This window comes from Cydia pomonella, chromosome 7 (assembly GCF_033807575.1).
Source record: "Cydia pomonella isolate Wapato2018A chromosome 7, ilCydPomo1, whole genome shotgun sequence".
NCBI lineage: Eukaryota > Metazoa > Arthropoda > Insecta > Lepidoptera > Tortricidae > Cydia > Cydia pomonella.
This window is the reverse complement of record NC_084709.1, coordinates 6603452-6628719: the sequence shown is the minus strand read 5'-3', so window position 1 is coordinate 6628719 and position 25268 is coordinate 6603452. Positions and strand designations below refer to the sequence as shown.

At 34.5% G+C, this 25268-nt stretch overlaps 1 protein-coding gene across 3 annotated transcripts; it reads left to right on the top strand.

Annotated features, from left to right (window-relative positions):
* The first annotated feature begins 803 nt into the window (after positions 1-803).
* On the top strand, positions 804-13786 carry LOC133519704 (netrin receptor unc-5-like). 3 transcript variants are annotated; one of them, XM_061853760.1, is made up of 13 exons: positions 804-2252; positions 2734-3119; positions 5112-5322; positions 5636-5835; positions 7032-7110; positions 7286-7468; positions 7681-7737; positions 7900-8061; positions 8166-8297; positions 8487-8655; positions 8815-8906; positions 10619-10873; positions 11851-13786. In XM_061853760.1, the coding sequence occupies exons 1-13, from the start codon at positions 2171-2173 to the stop codon at positions 13008-13010; spliced, it is 3168 nt and encodes a 1055-aa protein (XP_061709744.1). In that variant the 5' UTR covers positions 804-2170; the 3' UTR covers positions 13011-13786. The 3 variants fall into 3 exon arrangements, with proteins under 3 accessions (XP_061709744.1, XP_061709746.1, XP_061709745.1); XM_061853762.1 differs by lacking the exon at positions 11851-13786 and having other exon boundaries at positions 814-2252; positions 8815-8839; positions 10619-10795; XM_061853761.1 differs by lacking the exons at positions 8815-8906; positions 11851-13786 and having other exon boundaries at positions 814-2252; positions 10619-10823.
* Positions 13787-25268: the final 11482 nt, after the last annotated feature.

The window sequence follows — 25268 nt, the reverse complement described above, 5'->3', positions numbered from 1 at the left end:
AGATGTCAATATTGCTACTTATACCTAGGTATCTCGTAATAATCGTCATATTAAAGTACAAGGCATTACAAGATAAGAATAAAATAACAATTATCATATATTAAAATCAATTCATAATATTACATGTCATTTCCATGTATTCTTTTACGGAATATAATGGATTATCCAATAAAAAAGATTTTAATTGCTGTTCAAAAGCTTCGTCAGATGGTTCGATTCGCAATTCTGCAGGTAGACGCTCATAATACGTCGGCCCTATTACCCTCGGAGTTTTGACTGAAGTGCCAAGATAAAGATTAAGATATTTTATTATTCAAGTACTTAGGCATATTACAATGCGCTTATGAACATCAAATAAAGCTACACCGGCTCTAACCCTACACCTCTGATCCGAGAAGATTTAAATCCCCCCTCAATTGGAGGAGGGTATCCCAATATGGACCGGCAAGAAACCCGGCGGGACACATCTTTTCATCTTATAATTAACATGAATTAGATAAGAAAAAATACGATTTAGATTACTATAGAAATCATGCAATTACATATAGTAGATACTTTTCTTTATAGAAATTTGATTTATAAAAAAATATGTCATATCAAATCATACAAATACGTAGCTCTTTCAGAAAACATATCGAAATCTTACAAAAAGAAATGAAAAATAAAATAAATAAAGAAATGAGAATATACATTACATAATGATTGCATTACCTATATAAAATATTGTATGTGATTTCTTACCTGAGCTGTGTCACATATAACTCTACACATAATTCAATTATATTCTGTTGAGGACCTGCTTACTCGTAAATTGGTTCAATGACGTATTGTCCTATCTAGGATTTGCACTTAACTTGGCTCCCTGCCAGGCTCTACCTAGGTAAGGGTATAAAGGTAAGGGTAGATTAATAGTTAATGTGCGTGTGAATATCGACTTTTTTGGAGAAATTCAATGTCAAAATCACTTTACCATACCATGGAGTGGCGCTTATTTTTTGTAGAGAAGTATCAAAATGAATATAGGTAGTATAATTGTTGTAGAAGTAATTTTGGAAATCTGGCTAAGAAAATAAATGGATAACTAGTACAAAAAGAAAATTTATACTAAATTACTTTAATCAATGACACATACCGTACTAGGTAATTATGTGATTCAATTGTTTTGATATTTTATATCATGTATTACTTACTGTATTTTTATTATTTCAGGAATGATGGGTTCCTAAACTCTAGGTATATTTAAAACATCTATTCTTCTACTTGTACAAGCCTATATTAATACGGTCTAGAATTAAGTCATGTCATTGTGAAAACTGCCTAAAGGGGCCCATGCCCACTGCTGATTACCAGTCCGCCAGACGATCTCAGCCTGTCAGTTATTCGCAAAAAATTACAATCGCGAACTCAGACGATCGGCGAGAACTTATTATGGTTATTGAGATTGGGTTGATCATTTCCCTGCCTACAAGCGTTGACAGTTACATTAAAAAGCTCGTATCTATTGACTTAAGTGTTGCTTTATATTGCCGGTCGAATTATTTTGTATGGTTAATATTTTCATTTTATTTCTAAGCAAAATTTATCTCAATATACTTCTTAAATCCTATGCTCTAAGTGCCGTGTAAATATTCACTGTATAACTAATGTAAACAGTATAAGTTTTTTATTTTTTACAACAAATATTATGAGACTTGTTACTTTTTTCTACTAAACCAAAGCTTCTTTGCAAGTTCTAGGCATGCGCGCCGCGACCCCAACAAAGTTGTCGTTTTCATTCATCCCCTTCGGCAGTCGAAGTTTGTTCGCCACAGGAGCAGCACCTTCGTCTTTATCCCGGGAACTCTCGTAAACTTTTACGACTTATACACCATTGTGAAAATTCAAAAGGACCTAACTTTATGGCGGTTTGTGCGACATACGTTGTCGTTGAAAGCTGTAATCGATTCACGATTTTAGTGCAGTGAAGTTTCGCGGAATTTGCATAGTTTTATGACGTTCTACCACGTCTTATTGGATTTACGTAATATGGTACGGAACAATAAAATTAATCACAAATCCCCAATACTGTGTGACTTTGTTCTGCGTAGAATGTAAAGTGTTTAGTTAGTAATGGAACACAATGATCCTAATGAGTATGATTTTGTAAACATTAAAATAATAGAGTGTATAAATGGAAGTGAATATTTGGACCTATTTATTTCTACTACAAATACAACTGACGTTATATGTACAAGGAGAGGACACAGCAAAGCGTAAGTTATTGAAACTAAATATTAGTTATTATGAATAATATTATGCATTTTAATAATGTCAGGAACTAAAAAGTTCTCAGCAAGCTCGGTTCTCCATGCAAACGTAGTTACACTCTCATTTTAAAACGACTTGCTAGATTGCCCGGAAACTTCGTACATACAATAGGATAAGGTATATCTATACCTGTAATTAGTTTATGTAGCATCAGATACCATAATTAAAATATTTCAGCGAATATAATTTTTTTAGTACAAATCTTGTTTTCGCTCTATTTCGTTTGTTTTACAAGCTGAAGTTATGAAAACTAACCGACATGATACCTCATATCATTGTATGTGCAAAGTTTAATTACAATCCAACACGTCGTTTTAAAACGAGAAAGAAACTCCGTTGATATGAGATGGAGAAACTCGGCCGAGCTTGCTGCGGACTCTTAAATAAATGGTTTATCCAAGTCATTAAGGAAAAAAATATTTGTAGGTTCTTGGACGCAAACAGATGATACAACGGGAACAACGGACGATCTGCTAGAAAAACCATTAGATTTCTTAACTAAACCAGATGCGGCCGCAAAAGATTACTTTCTTCCTCGTGTGTTCACCAATAACGAAGACATCGAAGATATAGATGACGAAGATGACAATCTATATGCAGATTATGATTATGAAAAGGAAACAAATTACAAAGACTTGCCAGAGAAAGAAAACATAAAAAGCAAAGAGAATCAAGAGCATACGCCTGATGATAAGATACCACTTCACACGGCCAAAGACAACCTTCCAATTTTTCTTTTAGAGCCGGAAAACACTTATGTAGTGAAAAATAAACCGGCCACTTTAAAGTGTAGAGCAGCTAACGCTTTAGAAGTAAGTATGCTTTAATAACAAAAATTTTGATGTTACTTTTGTAATTGATTTGCCTGCTGTTGCGAAGGTGCATTTCAATAAAAGTAATAGCGCATTTTGAGAGATGGGGTCGCAACAGGGGTCTTTATAAAGGGTTTTTTCAAGGTCATTGTGCATTCATTAGACCCCTTGTATGCATGATGTAGGCATTTAAATATCTGTTTCTATAATTATATATTGATATACATGAAATTAATTATTTAAAAGGTAAACAGCTAAAAACTGAAACTGTTCCCATAAAACTAGCAAACTTATACTCGTAACTAGTTTTTGTATGTTAAAGGTCTAAAACATCTAAACAAATGTAATACTTTATAATTTTACAAAGCTTTGGTATAGACACATTACCAATGTTGTCTTCCATAGATCTGTGAATTATTGGGTTACACTGACGAACATCATAACAAAACAACAAACCTTTTTGGTTTAAACCACAAAATAAATACTATACGCTTTATTATAGGAAATCGAAAATATTCATCAAAGGGTTCTCCATTCTTTTTACTTGCATAAATTCTTTGTAATTACATAGGTACTTGCATAAAATTTTCAACAAAATTTGAAAATTCCTGAATCAAGTTAAACTCACGTGTTTTATATTATATAGTGTTGTCAACAATATAATCTATTCTGTACTTAAAATAAAGTGTAAGTAAGGTAAGTGTTAGCATATCTCTTATATATTCAGCTACATAATCGAATTTGTTTAAAACATTTTTGGGCAAAGATAACCTTGGAGGCAAAGTTGACTAGTTTTATGGTACACACAATTCGGGGCGCAAACAGCCTGACAAAAAAAAAAAAACAAAAACCCATTAAGAATTATAAATATTAACGTTTTCATTATTTACTCTTCAATTACATTTCTAAATAGGTTTTAATTAGGTGAATTGGAGCAATTTTTCTCAGTAATTAGTCTTCTAAGTAGCAAAAACAATTTTACTAATATTGAAACTAAACGAAGATACGTGATAGTAATTAGTACATCTATCAATATTACATTTCTTGAACAGAACGTGATTCGTGTGAGAGTATGAGAGATAAATCAATGTCTGCCAACTTTTGTTCGACACGGGTGTCAGGGCCATTCCATAAGAGTGATGTCGTCCTCGACGTCTCTAACGACATTGGAACTACCGGTAGCGCTTTGTTCGATGCTTTTAGAGGATTTTTCCTCCAGCCATATATATTACCCATGGGTAGTTTTGTGTTACATGTTGTAACATTATTAACTTCCGCAAAGAACAGAATGGAGCTTTGCTGAATGATTAAATATCAGTCAAAATGAAATGTTGTGAACTACTTAAAATTACGAGATTAATATGGACAATTGTTGGTGTCACCGTTAAAACTCATTTTTAGTGAAAACGCGTTTTCCCCAGTTACAACTAGATGTAGTATCGCTTCAGTGAAAATGTGTGTACACTAGTTAAAAATAGTTTTCCGTAAAGCCTCGGTGAAAACTCGTTTTAACTGGGATTTTTCAGTCAAAACTAGTTGTCGCAAAGTTCCTTGATGAAAACTAGTTTTGCGATATTTTGCGATATCAAACACTTATTATATAAGGAAAGGGGATGGCCGCTTCTTCATACAAACGTAGTCCCCATTTTTCTCTCTGGATATTGACATTATGGAAAATGTTATTACATAATTCAATGTAGGTATATTAACTATAGCTATGCCTCTACGTTTGTGTTTTTTAGAATTTTTGATTATTGTAAAAATTAGGAACGAAAAACAGATTTCGTACTATATTTCAAATTCTTCTAACTTTTATAATAATGAAAATTCAAAAAAAATCAAACGTAGGGGCATAGCTGTGGCTGACATACAACAAATTGTGTCAAAATATTTTCAATTATATGTTAATATCCAGAGAGGAAAATGAGAAGGCGATTTCGCACAAGTCCTCCACTTTCGTCTTAAGATAAATAGATTATTTTACATTCCTAGGTGTACTTCAAATGCAATGGCGAAAAGACACATGCGCTAAACTTCGCATTCGTAGACCCCCAAACGGGGGTGAGGATAATCGAGGGAGAGTATAACGTGACCAGGGAACATGTTGAGGAGTACTTCGGGAGCGAGAAGTACCAGTGCTCGTGCTTCGCCTGGACTAGCCGAGGGCATATCAGAAGCCAGCCGGCTACTGTGGAGCTTGCTTGTGAGTTCTTCTTTACCATACGTTGGGTTTTAAAAACATTACGATCTCAGGGCACTCAAAACTCCTCGTATAAAAAGTTTTTTTTTCATTCGGTCCATTGTAACAAACGCTTTTTCCCTGTACTAGCAACATTTTAGGATTCTTAAGTTTCATTATGATTGTAAACGTATTTACTTTGCGCACCTAACTATCAATATTGTTTCCTAGTCAGATACCTATAGCAGGTGTCTTTAAAAGAGGCACTCTTATAAAATTAAAGCCGTGCTGTAAATACTGATTGAAACCTAAACTGGACCCTAACTATTTCTGCCAGATATCAAGAAGCATTTCACCTCAGCCCCTCAATCCCAGTTGGTCAAACAGAGCGCCCCCGCGTCGTTCCGATGCGAGCCGCCTCCCGCGGCGCCGTTCGCGCAGCTCTACTGGCTGAAAAACGGAGCCCCCATCACTGTTGGCGACAACGTACAAGTTACTAAGGATGGGGAGCTGATCATCAAGCAAGTTTCGCTGCTGGTAAGTCGTTGAACCTTCGCACATCTATAAAAGTATGTTATGTTTTCTATTTTTTTTTTATCATGCCTTAATGCATTAACGATGCTGACATTGAAAGGGAACGGAGAGCGTTGTGTGTTAGAGCGAATATGGTGGCCCGCAGATTTGTTAGTTGCTCAATTGAGGTGAAAAAGACTCTTTTTAGAGTATTCTGTACAACCTTTTACACTTCTAGTCTGTGGGCGTGCTATACGCAAAAACAGTACAACGCTCTTCGTATACAGTATAACAACGCTTTCAGGGTGCTGATGGGACTACCTCGGTTTTGTAGTGCGTCGGGGATGTTCGCGGAGGCCAGAGTAGACTGTTTCTACACTACAATGAGGAAACGCTGCACATCCCTGGTGCGCAGGGTGCGGGCTAGTTCCAACGGCATCTTGAGAGCGTTTGCGGAGAGATTTGACTGCCAGTGCCTGAATCACTGTCATATGATTCACGTACTGGTGTCCAAGCCTCTCCAGAATAGGTTAAAATATGAGTAGATATATTTGACTTAATTTAATTTAGTTTAAGTTAAATTTTAATCTTACGTTTAAATATAATAAGTTAAATGTAATATGATCCTAAGTTGGTCGAAATAAATGAATTTATATTTATATTTATATTAACTCCGCCATTTGGACTTATTTTTTATTGTGAAATAAAATTAAATAATCATAATAAAATAAAACTATTGCAAATTATAATTTCTGCACTGCACAGGAGGAGGGTATTATGATTGTAATAACAGGTTATGAATTTGATATGATCTATCCATCCATAACAAATCAGTGTATGACTTGAGTCGCTTAACTTCAAACTCGGATAAATCCTCTTTATCCTCTTAGGAAATACTTTTTTACCTTCTGATACCAAAATCGCAAAATCGGACACTTGGATTTAAAGACTGTAAAAGATAAATTTTATATATAAACCAGTAGGGCTAAGATGGTCGGTTTTTTGTCATCTGTCATCATGCCTGTCCCGTTCTAACAAGTATGTAAGCGCGAAAGTGACGCATGACATGACAAGTGATAAAAATGGGACCATGATACCGCCGCAGTGGGGCTATGATGATGCTCTTGTCACGTTCTAACATGTAAGTAAGTGCGAAAGTGACGCATGACATGACAGGTGATAAAAATGCCACCATCATACCGCTGCTTATATTGTTTCAGGATATGGCCAACTATACTTGCGTTGCTGAAAATTTAGCTGGAAAACGAATATCAGAGCCAGCACTCTTAACAGTTTTCGGTAAGTTTTCTACCCGTTTTATATATTCATTGCATCTTATAAATTGGTCAACAATTTTAATTACATAAGTGATTTATTATATATTAATAGACTATTTATCTGTAACACTTTTTATTGTCAGTCAAGACAATGGTACAATTATTCCTTATTTAAAATCTTTTGCTTTTCCCACCAGTAAACGGTGGTTGGTCACCCTGGTCATCGTGGTCAGAATGCTGGTGCAACGGCCAAACGCGCGAGGGCCGGACGGGACGAAGACGAGTCCGGTCCTGCACCGCACCCAGGCCATTGAACGGAGGACAACCGTGTTTGGGCTTTAGTGTGCAAAAGACACCGGACTGCTTGGAGTGCGATTTAGGTAAGTTGCAGTGACAATGGTCATTTTCACCAGCTCGCCTACTTCAACAGAAACAAATTAATATATATAATAAAGTAGACCCTTAGAGAAATAAAAGATCTACCTTTGTTCGTGGTAGATAATTTTGACTTTTTAATTTTTCTGGGCTGTCGACTGACTATCTTTAAGTATTATTTTAATTCTTAAAGATATTTTAAATTCCTATGTTTCAGATATGTATGTTGATGGTTTAGATGAGTTAGCAGATCAGTCATCTGATGTATTAATAGGTAAGTGTGTTTATAAATTAAATAGCCTTTACCAATTATATCCATCGCGGTTATTAAGGTCTAAAAAAGATCTCTAATTTTTGTACACTAAATGTCCAAAATGATGATGTCCGTGTCTGTATTTTGAAATCAAATAGTATTCTAAAAAAATACCGTTTTCAGGTCGTTGGTCCCAATGGTCCGAATGGTCGCGTTGCGACACCGACTGTCTTCAGACCAGACGACGCCGTTGTCTGACTAGTGCGGCCTGCCTTGGGAAAGACTACCAGATGGCTCAATGTCCTATGTGTGTGAGGACTTCCAAAACTGATAAGGGAAGCGATGGTAATACTTAATTAAATATATTTAAAATTAGTTAAATTGATTGAAGTTTGAATTGCTGGAAAAGATGTCCCGTTAAAATAGATAATAGATTTTTTCTTTTCCAGTATCATCGTATTGGGCGCTTCTGGTAGCATTGTCAATTGCGTTTTTGATATTAATAGTTGTTGTCTTATTGGGAATAAAGTACATGAAGATAAAGATATCAGAAAACTCGCCTTACGTGAAACCTCCACCAGGTAATTTAAATATGATTGTAATTATTGGTTCGTTTTAGGAGTCACAATAATACTAAACAGGCTACTATTATTTTTGTTAGTATTTTTTGAACTTTAAAATTTCCACATGTGTGACTTAGTTACCGTTTCCAGAAATGTAGCATTTGATGATACGGAAGCCCAACACGAACTTACTAGGTTTTCTTTCAGGTACAAACTACTTTGGTAGCGTAATAAAAAGGACCTTGACCAACCAGCCAGACCTAACAATACACGAAGAATTCCAGACAATGGATTCCAGAAGAACACACAGACCCATGAGCACCTCGATCAATTCAAGGCCAGATCATTTGTATGAAGTACCGCAGTTAGCCAACAGGTAATATTCTAAAAGGTATTAAATCTGCAAAACATGCACTCATCTTTGTGAGATTTAAATTGTTTCCTATGCTCTCTTTAATATGGGAAAGACCTTTTGTCGTCGTCTAATATTCCTTTGATGATGAATCATGGATGTTAATTGCATCATTCCCTTCAGTTACATGTCTCCCATAGACCATGAGGTAAGACCGGACATCGGACGCGCCGAAGTGGAGTCAGACCGTTCTGATTCCAGCTGCTTTTTGAGCTGTGAGTCTCACGTACTAATGCACGCTTGCTTTCTTTCTATTTTCCATGTTCGTTATCTACAACTTTTGTGTCAACTATACCTTTTTTTTCTCTGTACATTTTTCATTTGCGTTAGAATTAATATTGTTTATTTATTTTATGCACATATTTCTTGATAGTAATGTTATGGCGCACGCAAGCTCCACGGATTTTTAAGGAGCATCCGCATGTTGTCCATCCCTCACACATTTTTGCTTACTTGGCCCCCAAATCTTCAGAGCTTGTACCCGGATTATAATATCAATATAATATTGATTAGGCTACGTCCGCACAGACAGACGGATCGCTTAGCCGCTGTAAATTTATTTTATTTAGAAATTTATATTTAAGTTACCAGAAGTTTTAGTACCTACTTTATATGAATTCCTACATTTATCCATGATTTATTAAATAAAAATTTAATTTGATTAATTTAACAGCTATTAAATTTGGTAAATATACTAAAAACTAAACTACAAAACTTTAACCCTAGATCTAAAAATAAATAAAAATAGACTTTTTTTTTCTCTAGTTATATCTGCGATCAGTCAGACTATAAGCAGATTGGTTGAATGCTTAATAACGTGACGAGCGAGTCCTCCAGTGAGGGCTACTCTTTTTTTTTCCCCTTTCTATGTATCAGGGAAGATGTCTTTTCTTTTTAACCTTTTTTCATATCCCTTGTCTGTGAGTTTTGCTGCCAGGTCATTTGGGTGGTGGCTTAATCTACGTTGATATGCTTTAGTTGCATGAAGGATTTCTTCCTTCACAGTATTGATTTGCAGGTATTTATGTATTTCCGAGTTGGTTGTGAACCACGGAGCGTTACATATGGACCGCAGTATGTTGTTTTGCATTCTTTGTATTATTGAGATGTTAGAGTTACTGGCACTGCCCCATAGTTGTATGCCGTACATCCATGCTGGCTTAAGGATAGATTTGTAAATTAGGAGTTTGTTGTCTGTGGAAAGTTTACTGTTTCTTCCTAGTGGGGCAGTGTGGAGTTTTCCAGAGTTAAAATAAAATAGACTTAAAATAAAATAAAACTATCCCCCTGCGGCATGGTGCCGTAGACTAATTCTTTGAGCGAGGAAGCTGCCAGCTCTGCGGTCACCGGTGACCTCTCTAATCCTTTTCGAAAGTTCTTTAACCTACTTTATTATTTCGGACCTTCTAAGTATGTATGTGATAGAAGACTTTTTAGGCCTATTTACACGCATCGCCCATTTTTTTTTTTTGCTTTTTATTCTTTAGTATGAGTTATGATTATTGGTGTTTATTTGTTCAGATTTGTTGCATTATTCATTGCAATTAAATTAGATTGTGATTTCAATGTTAGTGCTCAACTGCTTTGTGCTAAATAACGTGGTATTGAAATGTGTTTATCACCTTTTACACGCTAACCACGCTAACTTTGCACTAACTTGGAAGTGAGAATGCATACATATCCCTATAAGCTCCATACTTGACGTAGTACTTGGTCTTAAAACTTGGCGTGGTCCTATCTTATTGTTGTGATATTATTCTTTCTATTGTTATAAAATTTTATTCGTTTTATTTATTATTTTCTGGGTTTGACCCTCTCAGTCTCTATAAATTGTAAGAACTTTTTCCCTGTATAAGTTGGTTCCTGTTTTGATTATTTTTGTTTATCTTCAAGAGAAACAACATCTTATTCACTTAAATGTTTACAGCGGGCTCTTCATATGGCAACGAAAGTGTAGAAATGTCACCATCACTAAAGAACAATGCTTCGCTAGACTCTAGAATGAATACCTCCAGTTTTGAGACGACCACGTCAAAAATAGTCACTGGTGATGGCGATTGGCTAATAATGGACAAATGTGGAGTCAGTCTGTTCGTGCCTGACGGTGTGGTGGAAAAAGGAGAAGAGCTGTTCACGGTTGAGGTGACGGACGAGGAATGGAATAGGCCTTTGCTTCAAGAAGGTACCAATAATCCTTTACACAATAAAGAATTTTTACAGAATTACTTTTTTTATCTTTATCATTTATATGTTATAGCCTGTGTCCAGGGATCAACATCATCTCTTTTACGTAATTTTTCAAGCTAGACTTACACAATGATGAACATAGGTATATGAAATGAAACTAATTCTAATTATTATTCTGGATAATTAATCATGATATGTTATTATATTTATCTACAACTAACTAATCTAAAATTGCAACAAGCTTTCTAAAGTAAAAACTTTCTACGAATTTCGTTACGAATAAAACGAGTTTCACAGCTCCAAATGTAATGTCGTGAACTTTCGACCTAGTTCTTGTCTATTTGCTGCCTTATACTGTGCCCCCGTTTTATATTTGTTCGAACCAGACGGTATGAAATAGGTTTTAACAGTTTTCACCTTCGCTATTATTGGTATGTAACAGTTTTCCAATAAAAGATTAACGGAGAATAACCTAAATCGAAAGTATCCGTTGTGCAAATAGTGGTTAGTCCTGGCAAGGCTTATCAGCTTTAGTTTTTTTATTGTCAATATACGAATCTTTCATTTATTTAGTTTATTGGCTTTTAGGTATAAAATAGCGGATCCCTTTGTTTGACTTGACATAATTATTGAAAGTCATAATGTAATGATAGTCATATTATCATTAGTCATAACTCTGAAACCGTTAACTTTTCAGGAATTTCCTTAGATTATCCTATAGATAGGTTAGGTTAGGTTAGGTTTGTTTTATGGCAATCCTGAAAAGTTACGCGTTTCTGAGAAAAACCAAATTATGACTAACGAAAATGCGGACAAACAATACATTATGACTTAAAACTTTATGGGAAACAATAGAGACCCATAAAATAGACTAAGTTATATCCCAAATGGTATACAGTTATGTATTGTAATAAATATTGTTCAAAATTTACTATTATAATATCATCATATCATTTAATGACTTTTTCACAGGGGAAACTCAGCTGAGCCCAGTAATTCGTTGCGGCCCGAAAAATTTTCACTTCCGGAAAGGGGTGATTCTTTCCTTCCCTCACAATGCATCACTTAAAAACGCCAGCTGGGTCCTTTCCATACTTCAGAAACCAGAAGAAATCAACACACGAGAATGGAGAAAAGTTCTAACGCTGGGTCAAGAAACTCCCGGAAGCCCCATCTTCGCTCAAGTCGATCCTAATAAAGTTTACCTCGTGTGCGAATTTCTAAGCGACTTTGTTTTAGTTGGGCGTAGCTTCACCAGCCTGGACGCAAAACTGCTGAAACTAGCCTTGTTTGTTTCGAAAAAAATAGACGAGAGTTACTACAGTTTAAAAGTTCATGTGATAAATGATACTCCTTATGCCTTGCATGACTGTGTTGAAAATGAAAAGCGAATGGGTAGTTCTTTGCTAACTGAGCCAAAAACCATTTATTTTCAAGAAAGTTGTTCAGATTTATGTATCAATCTTAGAGATTTAGGTGTGGGCTGGAAGGTAATTTCGGGAGGTAAATATCAAGAGTTGTCCTACGCGCATGTTTGGAATCTTGGAGTTAGATCTTTACAGTGTATATTTATCTTACAACAAACTGACGCTATCAGTTGTTTTGAGGTAAACTTATCCGCTTACCAAAAACAAAAGCAATCGAATTCGGTTAACTTTACTTTGAAAACAAACGATTTCAACTCGAATTTGACTTGTAACAAACGGTTTAGCTCTTCCAGTGTCGATTACAACATGCATGTTGTAGAGAACCCGTTTAATTATTCTTCTTTATCTAAGAAAGAAGGCAGATACGATTTTGTGTACAGAGGTAACCATTATAGAAGTAATTTAAGCGTGGACAATAACTATCGTATGAACATTCTTACTAAGTCGGACCGAATTATTTTGTGTAAATTACTAGACTCTCAAACTCCAAAAGGCAACGATTGGAGACTTTTGGCAGAAAAATTAAGGATAGTTTCATACTACTATTACTTTTCAAACACATGTTCTCCGACAGAGAACATTCTGAACCTGTGGATGTGTAGAAACAATGATGCTCACATGTTGGTGAATCTGTCGAAGATATTTAGAGAAATGAGCCGAATTGACTGCGCCACTGTTGTTGAAAGACGTTGTTTCCCCAATTAATAATTGAAACTTCGACACAATAAATTAGTTCTAGACATAGAAATAGATCAAATGACACTCTAGGCTACTTTTATACGAAAAAAGTTGGAATGCTTAAGCAAAGAAAATATATCTTAATATATTAGATGCTAATTTCTATTATTAGTTGATATTTATTTTCATTATACACTAATTTAATAATACAGTTGTCATAAAGAATTTAATATTATGGTGTTGATTGTAACTAGGTATATTTATTTACTTTATGTAGATTCATACATTACCTAGTTTGGACTTGTACATAATATAGTTTTAGAGTTCAGTATTATTTCACTTAAAAAGCTTTACTATTTAAGAACCCAATATGAAACATTAGTTGTGTCTGCACCTTATCACCTATTGGTATACTGTACCTAATATAAACTATGTTACAATATAATGAACCGAAAGACTCATTTCCGGATTTTATAGTAAGTTTTAAAAATTGATACAACTAGGCCCTTATTTAATAATAATTTGAGGTTGTTTAACTTTAAAAAAGACAATGAAAAACATTACTAATTGCTTAAGATGTAATAACTTGACTTAAAAAGGAAGCCATTTTGGTCAAAAAGGATAAATAAATTAGATTGTTCTAGAATGAATGCCAATATTTCATGGACTAAACTCGTATGATAATAGTTTTTTGTCTGTTGTATCATAAAACAGAGTGCACCGTTTTATAAATAGTGCCATACAAAATTGTTGCCCAAAATAATGTAGGGTTTAATTTTTATTGAAATAAAAGTTTAAGCAAACCTGTGTTTTATTCGCTCAATCATTGAATAAAGCATCTTCGACTGCCACATTACAAGCAGCTGGTATCTAAAAAAATATCTTTTGAAGAATGGTTGTACACATACATCAGTATGACATGAGAGACTCCTACTTTGCTCCCATATTTGCTCCAAATTAAAGAAATCATAATTATTATTTAATATATCATCATTAAATTATGTTCAGATGAATTGATATTAAAAAGAACATCTTACTGATCATAATTTTATCGGTACCTAAATCAACAATAGGTACATATCTGAAGTAATTATTAAGGAGCAATAGATACTCATTACAAAGATACAGCATAAAAATATAATATTTGAATATATTATGATTTAACGTTTTACAGAATCGAATAAATACCCACAAGGGAGTAAATTAGGACCATTATATGGTACTACTAATTTTCAATTTTCTTTAATAACAACGCACGAAATGGTGACGATATTTTTGTACCCTACACGGAACGGAAACGGTATACGAGTATGCATTTATAGATAATGGCCAGCATTAATATAAACTGTTTTGTTAAAACAAAATTCTTATCTGTGATACCTAATGTTGTAGGGAATATTACGCGAAACTCTGCGTAGGGGACGCCACTACTACAATCCATCATAATCTGAGGGTCTACCGCGAAACAAGAAAATCGTAAATTCGTCATCTAACCTCTCTATCACTCTTGCATATTCAAGCGATGAAGACGCAGATAACTAAATTTCGATCTTCGCGTTTCCCGATAGGTCCTTTGTAAATAAACCGCCTTGATGCATCAATGTCATATTTTATTATAAACTTGTCAAAAAAACAGTTTAAGGGACAGTATGTTACTCTTTGGTTTAGGAAAGGTGCTAGTGCTCAGCTGCACTCTGGCGGCAGTACATTGCAGTAATACTTTACTAGTTTATAATATGAGTGTAGATAAAATAGTGTATGTAACTGTACATATTTAGGCATTAAAACACCCGTGTGGTCCTTTTAAGAAATTTACTTCTTTCGTTTCTTAAACCCACAGTCGTATTATGATGCCTTTCATTATGTAGCAGTCACATAAACTACTATTATCTAGGCAGTTTCTTTAAACTTTCTTATTATTTGACCGATTTAGTTAAAGTGTAACAAACGATGGTCCCTAAGGCATAAGAAAGGGTTTTTTAAATTTTAAACTAGAGTAATGTTACTATGTGATATGTGACGTTATCTATGAAAAGGGACCTTATTGTTGATGGCGCTTCCGCTGTAATAAACGATGCTCCGATACAAATACAACGCTGCGCGACGCAGTGCGGCGTAAGCGCCATCGACAATAAGGTCCCTTTTCCTAGAAAATGCCACACATGCTGATACGTATGTGTCGAGATGTCGAAACACATGTCTAATTGGCCTTTTGTTATACAAAGTTGTTTTATTGACCTACTTATGATTATCATACTAAGTTAACTGGAAGAGATCCCATACAGGGATAAGTTCGCCTTTGTTGTATTTAATTTACTCTGTAACTGTGTTTTTCGTGTTTTTATTTCTGTGTACAATAAAGTATATACATACATACATACATACATACATACTAGCAGGAAACTGACCATCGCTGGACATAGGCCTCCTCCAAGGATCACCACAACGACCGATTGTGTGCTGCCCTAATCTAACGGTTTCCTACGATTAACCAGTTTGACCAGATCAGTGGATACATATGTACGTAGTTTACAGTGTTCCACTCAAACAAAAGTCCCAAAGTTATATAATAACGCAACAGCGAGAACTACTAAATTATAAATTGTCATTAAACTTTTACTGCACACGAGAGAAGCACGTCCTCTATTCCATATGTGCTCTCTATGGGATCCCGGCAGAATTTAAATGAGATAAAATTCTAGGAAATGCATCTCAAAGTCAGTTACCAGGCAATCAAAGTAATCGTCTCTGGGTATGAAGACAGAATCTCTTAGGAATTTTGCGGCTACTAGACATTGTTTTATAAATTTGAAATTTTAGGATAATAAGTACTCTTATAAAGCCCGATGTTTCTTATATTTTTTGTAAGATAACTTTAATTTCATTTTATTCTTTATTGCACCATGGTAATTATAGTAAGTTACAAAACATGAATAAGTATCGCATGGACCCGGAACGGGTATGGCAATTACTTAAAACTAGGACTTTTTTACTGTGTAACTGTAGTAATAGGGATCTGTTTGTCACCTGTGACTCCTGTGATAGGTTGTCACCGTGGTACGGAAGTTTAGTGTATAGGCGCTGAAGAAAGTAAAACATTTAACATATTTATTTACTTTAATATCACAATATTAGTAAATGTTTAATCATCATCCTCAATTAACCTTTTCGCCGCCACTTCAATACAGTAATAAAGTGTCATCAACGCCACGTAAAAAATTGCACGTATACACACCTGACCAAACTCACAACTTGATATAAAGTCGTGGCGTGTGTAGCACGAAATTTACTGAATTTATATCAAGTCAATGGTGGCAAAAAGGTTAAATAATCGGGAAAGGTTAAATGGTTTTAAATTGGGCGCATATGGTACCAATGAAACAAAATGTAGAGTATGTATACAAACAAGAAAACTTTGTTGAGAATCATTAATAACTATATAAAAAGATGCTTGCTACGGTTCAAAGAAAAGTTGAAAAGTAGAAGGGAGAGCTAATAGAATGAAGAAGAAACGCAAGTAACGTGAGATCATATCTTAAGTAAAAGTAAAAAGTAAATCGTGTCGAATCTGACTCAATGAGAAGACGGAACACAAATTTATACAAGGAAATTACGCCACCGACAATAGGGGCTACCGATCCTGAAAAATATGACGACAATAATTGATATAATCATTTACCTAAACCATCTTATATCTAAGCAATCACCTGAGCTCATAACCAATTAAATCATTAGTTCCATTATCTGAACAGGGCATTCCCTAGTCTCCTGACCCACATACTGCGTTCAAGTATTAAAGCTAGGGTTGCGGGCAGCCTTCATTGTTTAATAATTGAGTCCACGTTCCGACCTTTCACTATATTAGATCGCGGTCCGAAATAGAGACGGATAGCGAGTGCCTCTCTTGAAATGTATGCTTGGACTGTTTATTTTCTATAGAACGAACTTTGTATAACCATCTATTAAAGTTTCTAAGTGTGGCACCCACGAACGTCAGATTCCAAAAAATGTTTATATCTATCTCTAATCCTCTTCTCTCTAACTTCTCTCAATATATTGGAGATAGTTTAATTTCTGAGGATGCTCTAAAACCTCTGGTTACATATTATATTAGATATAGTTTACTCGATATTAATAATATGCAACGAAAATATAACAAATTTTGTTATCAAAAAGTTATATTATTTTTTACACGTTCATGCGACCAGCTGACGTTCTTTCCACATAAATTCAAAATTTACTGGTTAGTCTGTAACAGAAAGAAAAGGAGCTCTTCACTTGAGCCACAGCTCTATTAAAGAAAACCTTTAATAAAGATGAAGGTGTTATGCGAGCCTAGATCGCCTCCCACGGCGGCGCCGAGTTGAAAGGCACAATTGAAATTTTGCATTATTAACGCTGAGGATGTCCCAGACGGTTTTGATGATGTCACATTTTCACCTGATTATGGCCACGAGGTCTTTGTTCAGCCTTTAAATGGCACCTTCACAGTTATTTCTTGACTTGACTAATATTCAGGATGGCCCAAAAATACGTTTATTTTTTTTTTAAATACGGCATTTTGTTAATAATTTTAACAAATGTTTGCGTTTGTGTATCTAATAGTCGTAGTTAGCTTGTGTGTGTACCCAAAAGATTTTTTTTCATACCATGACGGTGGCAAAAGCATACGGCCCGCCTGATGGTAAGCAGTCACCGTAGCCTATGGATGCCTGCAACTTCAGAGGTAAGGAAATTTATTTTAAATATTGTTTCAGTGAAATTGTAATATTTGAATATAACTATGTAATAGGGTAGGATCCATTCTCAGTGACAGATTAATTTGTTCCCACATATTATCATCGTTTCTTTCTTAGTGCTTTCGGCACTTGTATGTTGAGCGCTTGGGCCAAAATTTTGTGGTTAACTATTCTTGAATTGTAATAAAATATTGCTATTTTTTTTGTCAACGTACTTTTGGCCCTCCTGTACTTACGCCAGGCTTTGAGACACTCATACTGTAAGGTGTCTGTCATAAAGTAAACCTCCAAGTATATAGAGTTTACGTTAATACCATTAGTATTTTATGAACAGTGTGAATATTAGCTTCGAGGATTTTCGGGCTGAGGAAGGAAAACGTAGAGGGTGCTTAGGCTTAGCGTAGCGAGTCACTTCCCAGCTCTCGACTTTTAATTTTAAATATGATTGTCGCTACTCGTACATGTTTATCATGTTTGCAGTTTTCTTCAATTTTGTTTTTTTTGCTGTTCAATGCGAAACTTAGGAACATTTTGATTAGGTAAGACTAATAATTAAATTCATTCGAATAATGAATGAATATTTGTGCAGTAGCATCTAATGAGGTAGAATTGTAACTCGTCAATAAAGCTTAGTCAATTTGTCCCAGGATTTCCTGTCCCGGCTCATCAAAGGTACTTTACTCAAGGAAATTGTGCCGAGTTTGATTAGTAGAGAAATTTATTTTGTGTTTCTAACTAAAAGAAAAGGTCAAAAGGATGCGGGGCCATGCTCAGTGTAAGGTTTCGTAGTTACCATTCTGTCAAAATAGGCCCAACGGCGGGCTATTAGTAAGTATCATGTACAATTAACGCATAAGGGAGTACCATTACAGCGCTTTGTAGGTACGTCTTTTTACTAAGAAAAGAAGATTTTTTGCAATAACTCAAAAACGACTGGATGATCATTTTCGCTATAGTTTTCATTGGAAGTGGATTAAGCTTTTATCAAAAAATGCTTAATGGAGACCCTTATTCGTTTTGAAAGACCTATCCAAGGAAACCCCACACTATTGGTACAGCGCAAAAATAAAAATAAACATTTAAACTTAAACGAGGACCTAACTCTAGTCTGTTAAAGCCTGCACTAAAATCAACACCGAAATATTTTCCTCTTGTATATTTATTACGCAAGCATTCAAGATACATAAAGCACTACCCTCAAGACAAACGGACCTCGTTCACGAACAAAAGATGTAACAAATTGCGCTTTTAACATGTACGTTTGCGTAAATGTGTATTGTTTCTGATTTATTCTGGTCGTCAAATCGGTGAGCCGAGAGTAAGAAGAGGTGACGGCTTGGCAGCGGCGCTAATGAGATGTGAACTGTGATGGTAAAGTTTTGAGGCACGCGGTTGATTTTGTGTTTTAGTGCAGTTCGAATATTGTAGGTTGGGAAAGAGAAATAACAATCCCTCTCCTTGGAATAAGAGATGCTTGAAGTTGTAATTATAAAACTTATATGGTATACTTATACAACTTCGTATGGGCTAAGTAGAACAGTATTGGTGTGTCATGCTACTTGAGCTCGTAGTATGGAAGTGGAACGCTGGAAATAACAGCTGACAACAAAAACGCCAGCGTTAAGGCACATTCAGCTTTTAGATATCTCTCAGACAATACAATCTTGTCTTGGCGAGGGCACGGTCTAGTCTACACGAGTATTTCTGAAATAACTGTGATTCAGACATCCCTAATTAAATATTTCCTTTATTCTTTAAAACTGAAACATTATGGTGTTTGGTATATTCACATTCATATTCCTTTATTGATAAAATTACAAATTTTACATGTCAAAAGGTAATACAACATATAATTAGGTCGATGTCAATTTAAATACAATTAAGATAATAATAATCAAATTCAGTTGTAGTAAAATAAAACTTATTAAAATAATTAAAACACTGCATATATCCAATAAATTAAATTAAATATATCTTGCCTTTTTAATTTCTACATTATTAATATTAGATAATATAATAAATGTCTGGAATTCCGGAATGAAACTGGAAATGTTCAATTCGAAAGTTGTTCAAGTTTTACACCCGTATTCACAGTGGTGCACCACAAAGTACTAATCTATTTTTAATAGCAGAACACTGATTCCAATTAACCATTTCGTAGCTGTCATCACGGATGGCCGGTCAAAACCGGAGCCCTAAAATTCACGGCAATTCACGTAACTACGTTGTAAACGGTGCACGCGATTTTATTTTGATTGCGTTTTCATTATTTATTACGAGATCGCTGCTGCGTTCTGATTAGTAAACCTTAGTTGTTTACCCCTACTCTGTGATTGATTGGTTCGTCCAATTACTTTCTTTTTGGGAACTTTTGGAGTAGAACAGTGTTTGGTTAGCTTGGTATAGTTTTGAATAACGTATTTAATTATTAATTTGTTCCTTTTCTTTTTTCTTCTGTTTCATTATTTCATGGTTATGCATGATTTTTCTGTCAACTTAAACCCTTTAGGATAGCGATTGATGCACGTATATACATGGCGATAGGTTTCAACATGATAATAAAATATGTAGGCGCGGGATAAGTTCGCCTTCGCATATGCGAAAAAATTACATCTTTTACTTTGTTATGTCTATTTTGAGTGTGTTTATGTAACATACATACATACATATATTATAATAAAAACATCCAATATCAGCCTGCTTTCAATAAAGTCTAATTACATGTCGCAGTCATATTGTGGAATAAGATGAATTTGTGTCGTTGGCGCAGAATATAAGGGAAGCTTTAGATTTAACACAGGTATTTGTTACGATAGATAAGTAGTGTCAGTTCAGATGATGTTATGCGTTGGTATTATAAAAATCTTAAGTAAAGTAACGACGCTATGCACGAAGAATTTCGTACATTGATCTTTATCGACGCGCGTAATAAGCAGTCAATTGTCTTTCTAAAAAAACTGACTCTGGTATTTCTATCATTTTTAGTTTACGAGATACAGAAAGTGCATAAGGTCGGATTTCATGATTTACGGTCATTATTTTCACATCCGTCTTATTACACTTATTCCATAGACTGTCCTCTGAACTGTTTCGATTTTGTTGTTGGCGGTAAGGGACTTTATGCATCTAAAATGTATTTAGATACATTATATCAATATATACGACGTTTTACCTCTAACTTAAGTAACAATACTCCGTTTTGGATCTGAACTTGAGACTACTATTAGTTACTACTATAAGTACTTAAAATATTCAAGTCAAAAAATAGAATATATCATAGAATAGAATAGAAATATATTTATTTGCGTGAAATGTGGTACAACAAATTAGATGGTAGTATTTTCTATACGTTCAACACATCTCGCCGACAATATGGACATGCAAAATTTTACTTAATCATCTGAATATTATTTGTTTAATTTACATTATATTTATATTTATGCCTCTGTTGTTCTGTTAAATTAGGAAAAATCATAATGTCGAATTTAATAACTTTAGCATAAATATTGCCTTTTTAAATAATATAAATAGTACTACAACGTTTTCTTTTAATCCAGAGTAGAAGGTGAAGAGGCATTTTTCAATAAAAAAGAGATTGGTATTTCTAGACCCCATATTTCTTGAAATAATGGCAAACAATCGTGCAAATTTTGTTTTGACTCTCCTAGAAAGTTGCCTTTTTCACATACAATCATATGGAACTCCAAGCGCTTCGCAATACATTCGCTAATAATACAACCGCCATAGTTCTCTGTTTTTCTTTTTATATATAATCTGAACAGACGCATAAAAATTTACTTGTGAACAGACGGGCCGAGTTTTTCGCATCGGGACGAGCGCTCTCCAAAAGACGTATTAGAGTGCTCGTGAGCTGAGCCCCCTCCAATTAGACGGCCCTACAACTCTTCCACTAATACGGGAAGGTATAAAGAATGTTGGTGTTTAGTATTGTGTCGTCCCCTTGTTTAAACTTGACGTGATTTTGCTAAAAGGTTTTTATATTTCCTGGGAAATGTCACTTTGATTTGTATTTTCACGGAAATCGAGACTGGCAAGTAGGTACAGTCAGCGTCAAAAGTAGCGGATCAAATAACGTTTCATAAGTAGCTACCATTGTTTAATAGCTTACCAAAAAGTGATGTATTTAATATAAAATAACTAGGACTGTAAAAGATATACTTTTGAGTGCGAATTTTAACAATTTATCTATATTTGGAAAAGTTATCCGGAATATTGGATACTTTTGGCCCGTTGTTTCATCCGCTACTTTTGATGCTGACTGTACTTTAAGACGACTCATTGTACATTTTGGTGTCAGGTATCTCGGCATATTTATTTTAGCAATTTGAAAACTCTTGCAAGTATTGTTTGGCGATCTGGTTATTCATGGCATTGACTTCATTTCTGTAGTTGGCGTTACACGATTGATTAACTTTTATAGCATGGAAAATCGTATCAAAGATTCCTCTTTTTAAACAAACATTTTCATTGTACAGGCAAATGGGACCAATTCAAGCTTCTGAATTTTCCATGTATAATACATATTGTACTGTAGTTGTGATATTTCGATTACTTTTTTTTAACATTAACCAAAAAATCGACAAAAGTCAAACGTAGGGGCATCTATTGTAAATATCAAATTATGTGAAAACATTTTCCATAATGTCAAATGGGGACTTCGTTTGTATGGGAAAGCGGCCGTCCCCTTTCCTCTTAAACAAAAAGCAAATCCCAACCGATTTAATAATATGATTATGATTCCTGTAACGTTATCCTATGTAGATATTTTTAAGTTTAATAATGGAATTTAATAAAGGACATCACATTTTTTATGGTTGCAATTTCGTGTTGTGAGCAACGCTGTGGTGCAACGTGATGAAATACCTTGGTTGACACTCGACAGGCAACTGATTTATCAGTGAAAAAACCTACATTGTATACCGTACAAACATTGAGTCTATCTATCATACAATACTATCATACATTAAAAAAAACAATGGTAATTATGTACAAAAAGACAGTTTTCAGATGCTGATATCGGTGTTAGATACTGCCCAAAAATATAAAATAATACCCTTGCCTTCTTTGTCAGTTGGTTAGGTAATAAAGTACCCTGTCAATAGCAGCTCCCTACTGTTCAGAAAACTATCACCCACTACATCTATCCCAATGTTCTTAAAATGATCATGCAGGTAGCCATACTCCCAAAATGCGATATAGCCAAACGCTTACGGCGTTTAGGCCCAACTCCTTTTAAAACTAAAAGACTCATAATAACCAAAGCTTCTATGATGTTAAGCTGTTTTAAAACTAAACTATTTTCTTCTAACCATTCACTAGACGATACAACGCCGTTATGCAAATGGACTCCGGTTTAATCGCCTGAATTTCCACAAACTTTGAGAATTTCCCCAAATCGAAGGGTGAATAAATTTAAAAACCTCTCAACGGCTAGGTGCCGAAAATTTTATGTTTATAAGAACGGGTAATACATTTTCGATCGGTTATTTTGACTAGCTCGGAACTTGTTGAAGCATTAAGTTACATCTTAACCTTTATGATTTTTTTATTTAAGGTTGAATATCGTAGAATGTGATCAGAGAAGACACGAACCATTAAGTATATTTCTTCAAGTTTCCACTCTTTTATCGATTTATTAATAAAGCACAAGTTTGGGAAAAATAAAGTTTATGCATTTATTATTGAAGCGGTTAAAAGCCATTTTTAAATAAGTAGGTACGAGTAAGCTGTTTTTTTACAATTGGGTTATTCTTGACAACGGGGGTTATAGTTATTTATGAGCGTCTTTTACAAACGTAAACAAGGCTGTATATTTAATGTAGTTTATTATAGGAATTTCCTGGATTCAACGGGCATCAGTAATGAACTTTAAAGGGCTGTCACAATAGATCACTACCTGGTCGAAGTGGCACTCAAAGGCCCGAAACCCCAATAATAATAATAATAATGTAGTTAGAAATACTGAAGGTACCTTCAAGACAAGTCTCCTACTAGATGAACAATTATTAAAGGCACGTATTTAACCGGTCAACGTAATAAAATTGCGGTAGCTAAAAAAATAGAAATAGGTACTAAAATTAATAGTTTGGCGACAAAAAGTGGAGCCTCAAAATATTGCAATACTCGTATGAGCATTATTTTTATGCCTTTACAGCTTTTGTTCATTTGAAGGCAAGTACCAACTATATATTTCGCAACTGACTGATTATATTAGAGACTAAATTGTGAAGCACATTTAAAAAAAAACGACTATCAATTAATTTAAAACTGAAGTTCTATTAAAATATTTAGATAGCAAATTAAGGTAAATGCACATTTATCCCTAGTAGATTGTTAACCAAGGGATGAAAGGCACCTTTCTGAAATGGTGCCTTTCACCCGAGTTAAACTCTCTACTTTACATTTTAAAAAATGCGGCTAAGTATAAACTTCAGTAGTATTTCTTGCGGGTTCTTTCAAATAACAATTAAGGTAAAAATATTGTTATTTACGATATAAAGAGTTAATTATCAAATTGGAAATTTTACAACAAATCAACTTTAAACCAATATTTTAAATGCTTACCGTAAAAAAAGAAAGCAAAGGTACTTAGAAAGTACCTGGTGCTCTAGAGCAGAAACGTATTATTTTCTACACACTTTTTAGAACAACAAAGACCCATTTTCAGAGCATGAGAAATGAAAAATTGGCATATCGACAATCATTACTTATGAGTAAGCTGTCATTTTAATATATAAAAGAGTTTTAAAATGTCATTGTGGTGGTATTATAAACGTTGAACCTATGGGTAGAAAACTTAAGAGGAAAGGGGACGGCCGCTTCTCTATACAAATGCAGTCCCCATTTTCCTCTTTGGATATTGACATTATGGAAAATATTTTTATAACATTTGATGTATAATTAACCATAGCTATGCAATAACTACAACTATATGAGACAAGGTGCCAATCTATTATTTTAGACGCCAGACTATTATTTCAAGTTCCTTATTAATTTTTTTGGTGACTTGAATTTTCTGCCGGTTTTTTAGTAATATGATGCTTATATTTGGGGCCATAATATCAATACACAGCCAAATTATATTATTATATGGCCAATGAAAGTTCCCCTTCAATATTTTAGTTGCCCGGTTAATAGTAAGTATGTCATTATTAAAGAACTAATCATCTTCAATATTCTATTTTAAGAAACGCCATATACAAAATCCATACTTGCGAAATGTAGCTCTATCGGTGATGACCTGATGACTACGATTTTCAGGCTTGTATATATCGTTACGGACAAAGTGACAAAAATATGTACACATTACCTTAATATATCGGCAATAAGGTCGTGTATACATATTTTTGGCACTTTATCCGTTTCGATATTTAATACCTTGACTGTACGACAGAAAAAATGTTTTTTTTACGAATCAAATTATTTCTCGAATGTGTTTAGTACAGCTCCTTACTTAAGGTAGGAATTATAATAAAAATAGACGCCTAACCATATCTCAACAAATATTCCGCTTAGATGGTTATGA

What these genes read in the sequence shown, in the direction of transcription:
- LOC133519704 (XM_061853760.1), top strand. Translation starts at nt 2,171, where the DNA reads ATGGAAGTGAATATTTGGACCTATTTATTTCTACTACAAATACAACTG. An exon ending in GAGCAGCTAACGCTTTAGAA is followed by an intron (nt 3,120 to 5,111) that starts GTAAGTATGCTT and finishes TTACATTCCTAG; the next exon opens with GTGTACTTCAAATGCAATGG. An exon ending in GTACCGCAGTTAGCCAACAG is followed by an intron (nt 8,656 to 8,814) that starts GTAATATTCTAA and finishes CATTCCCTTCAG; the next exon opens with TTACATGTCTCCCATAGACC.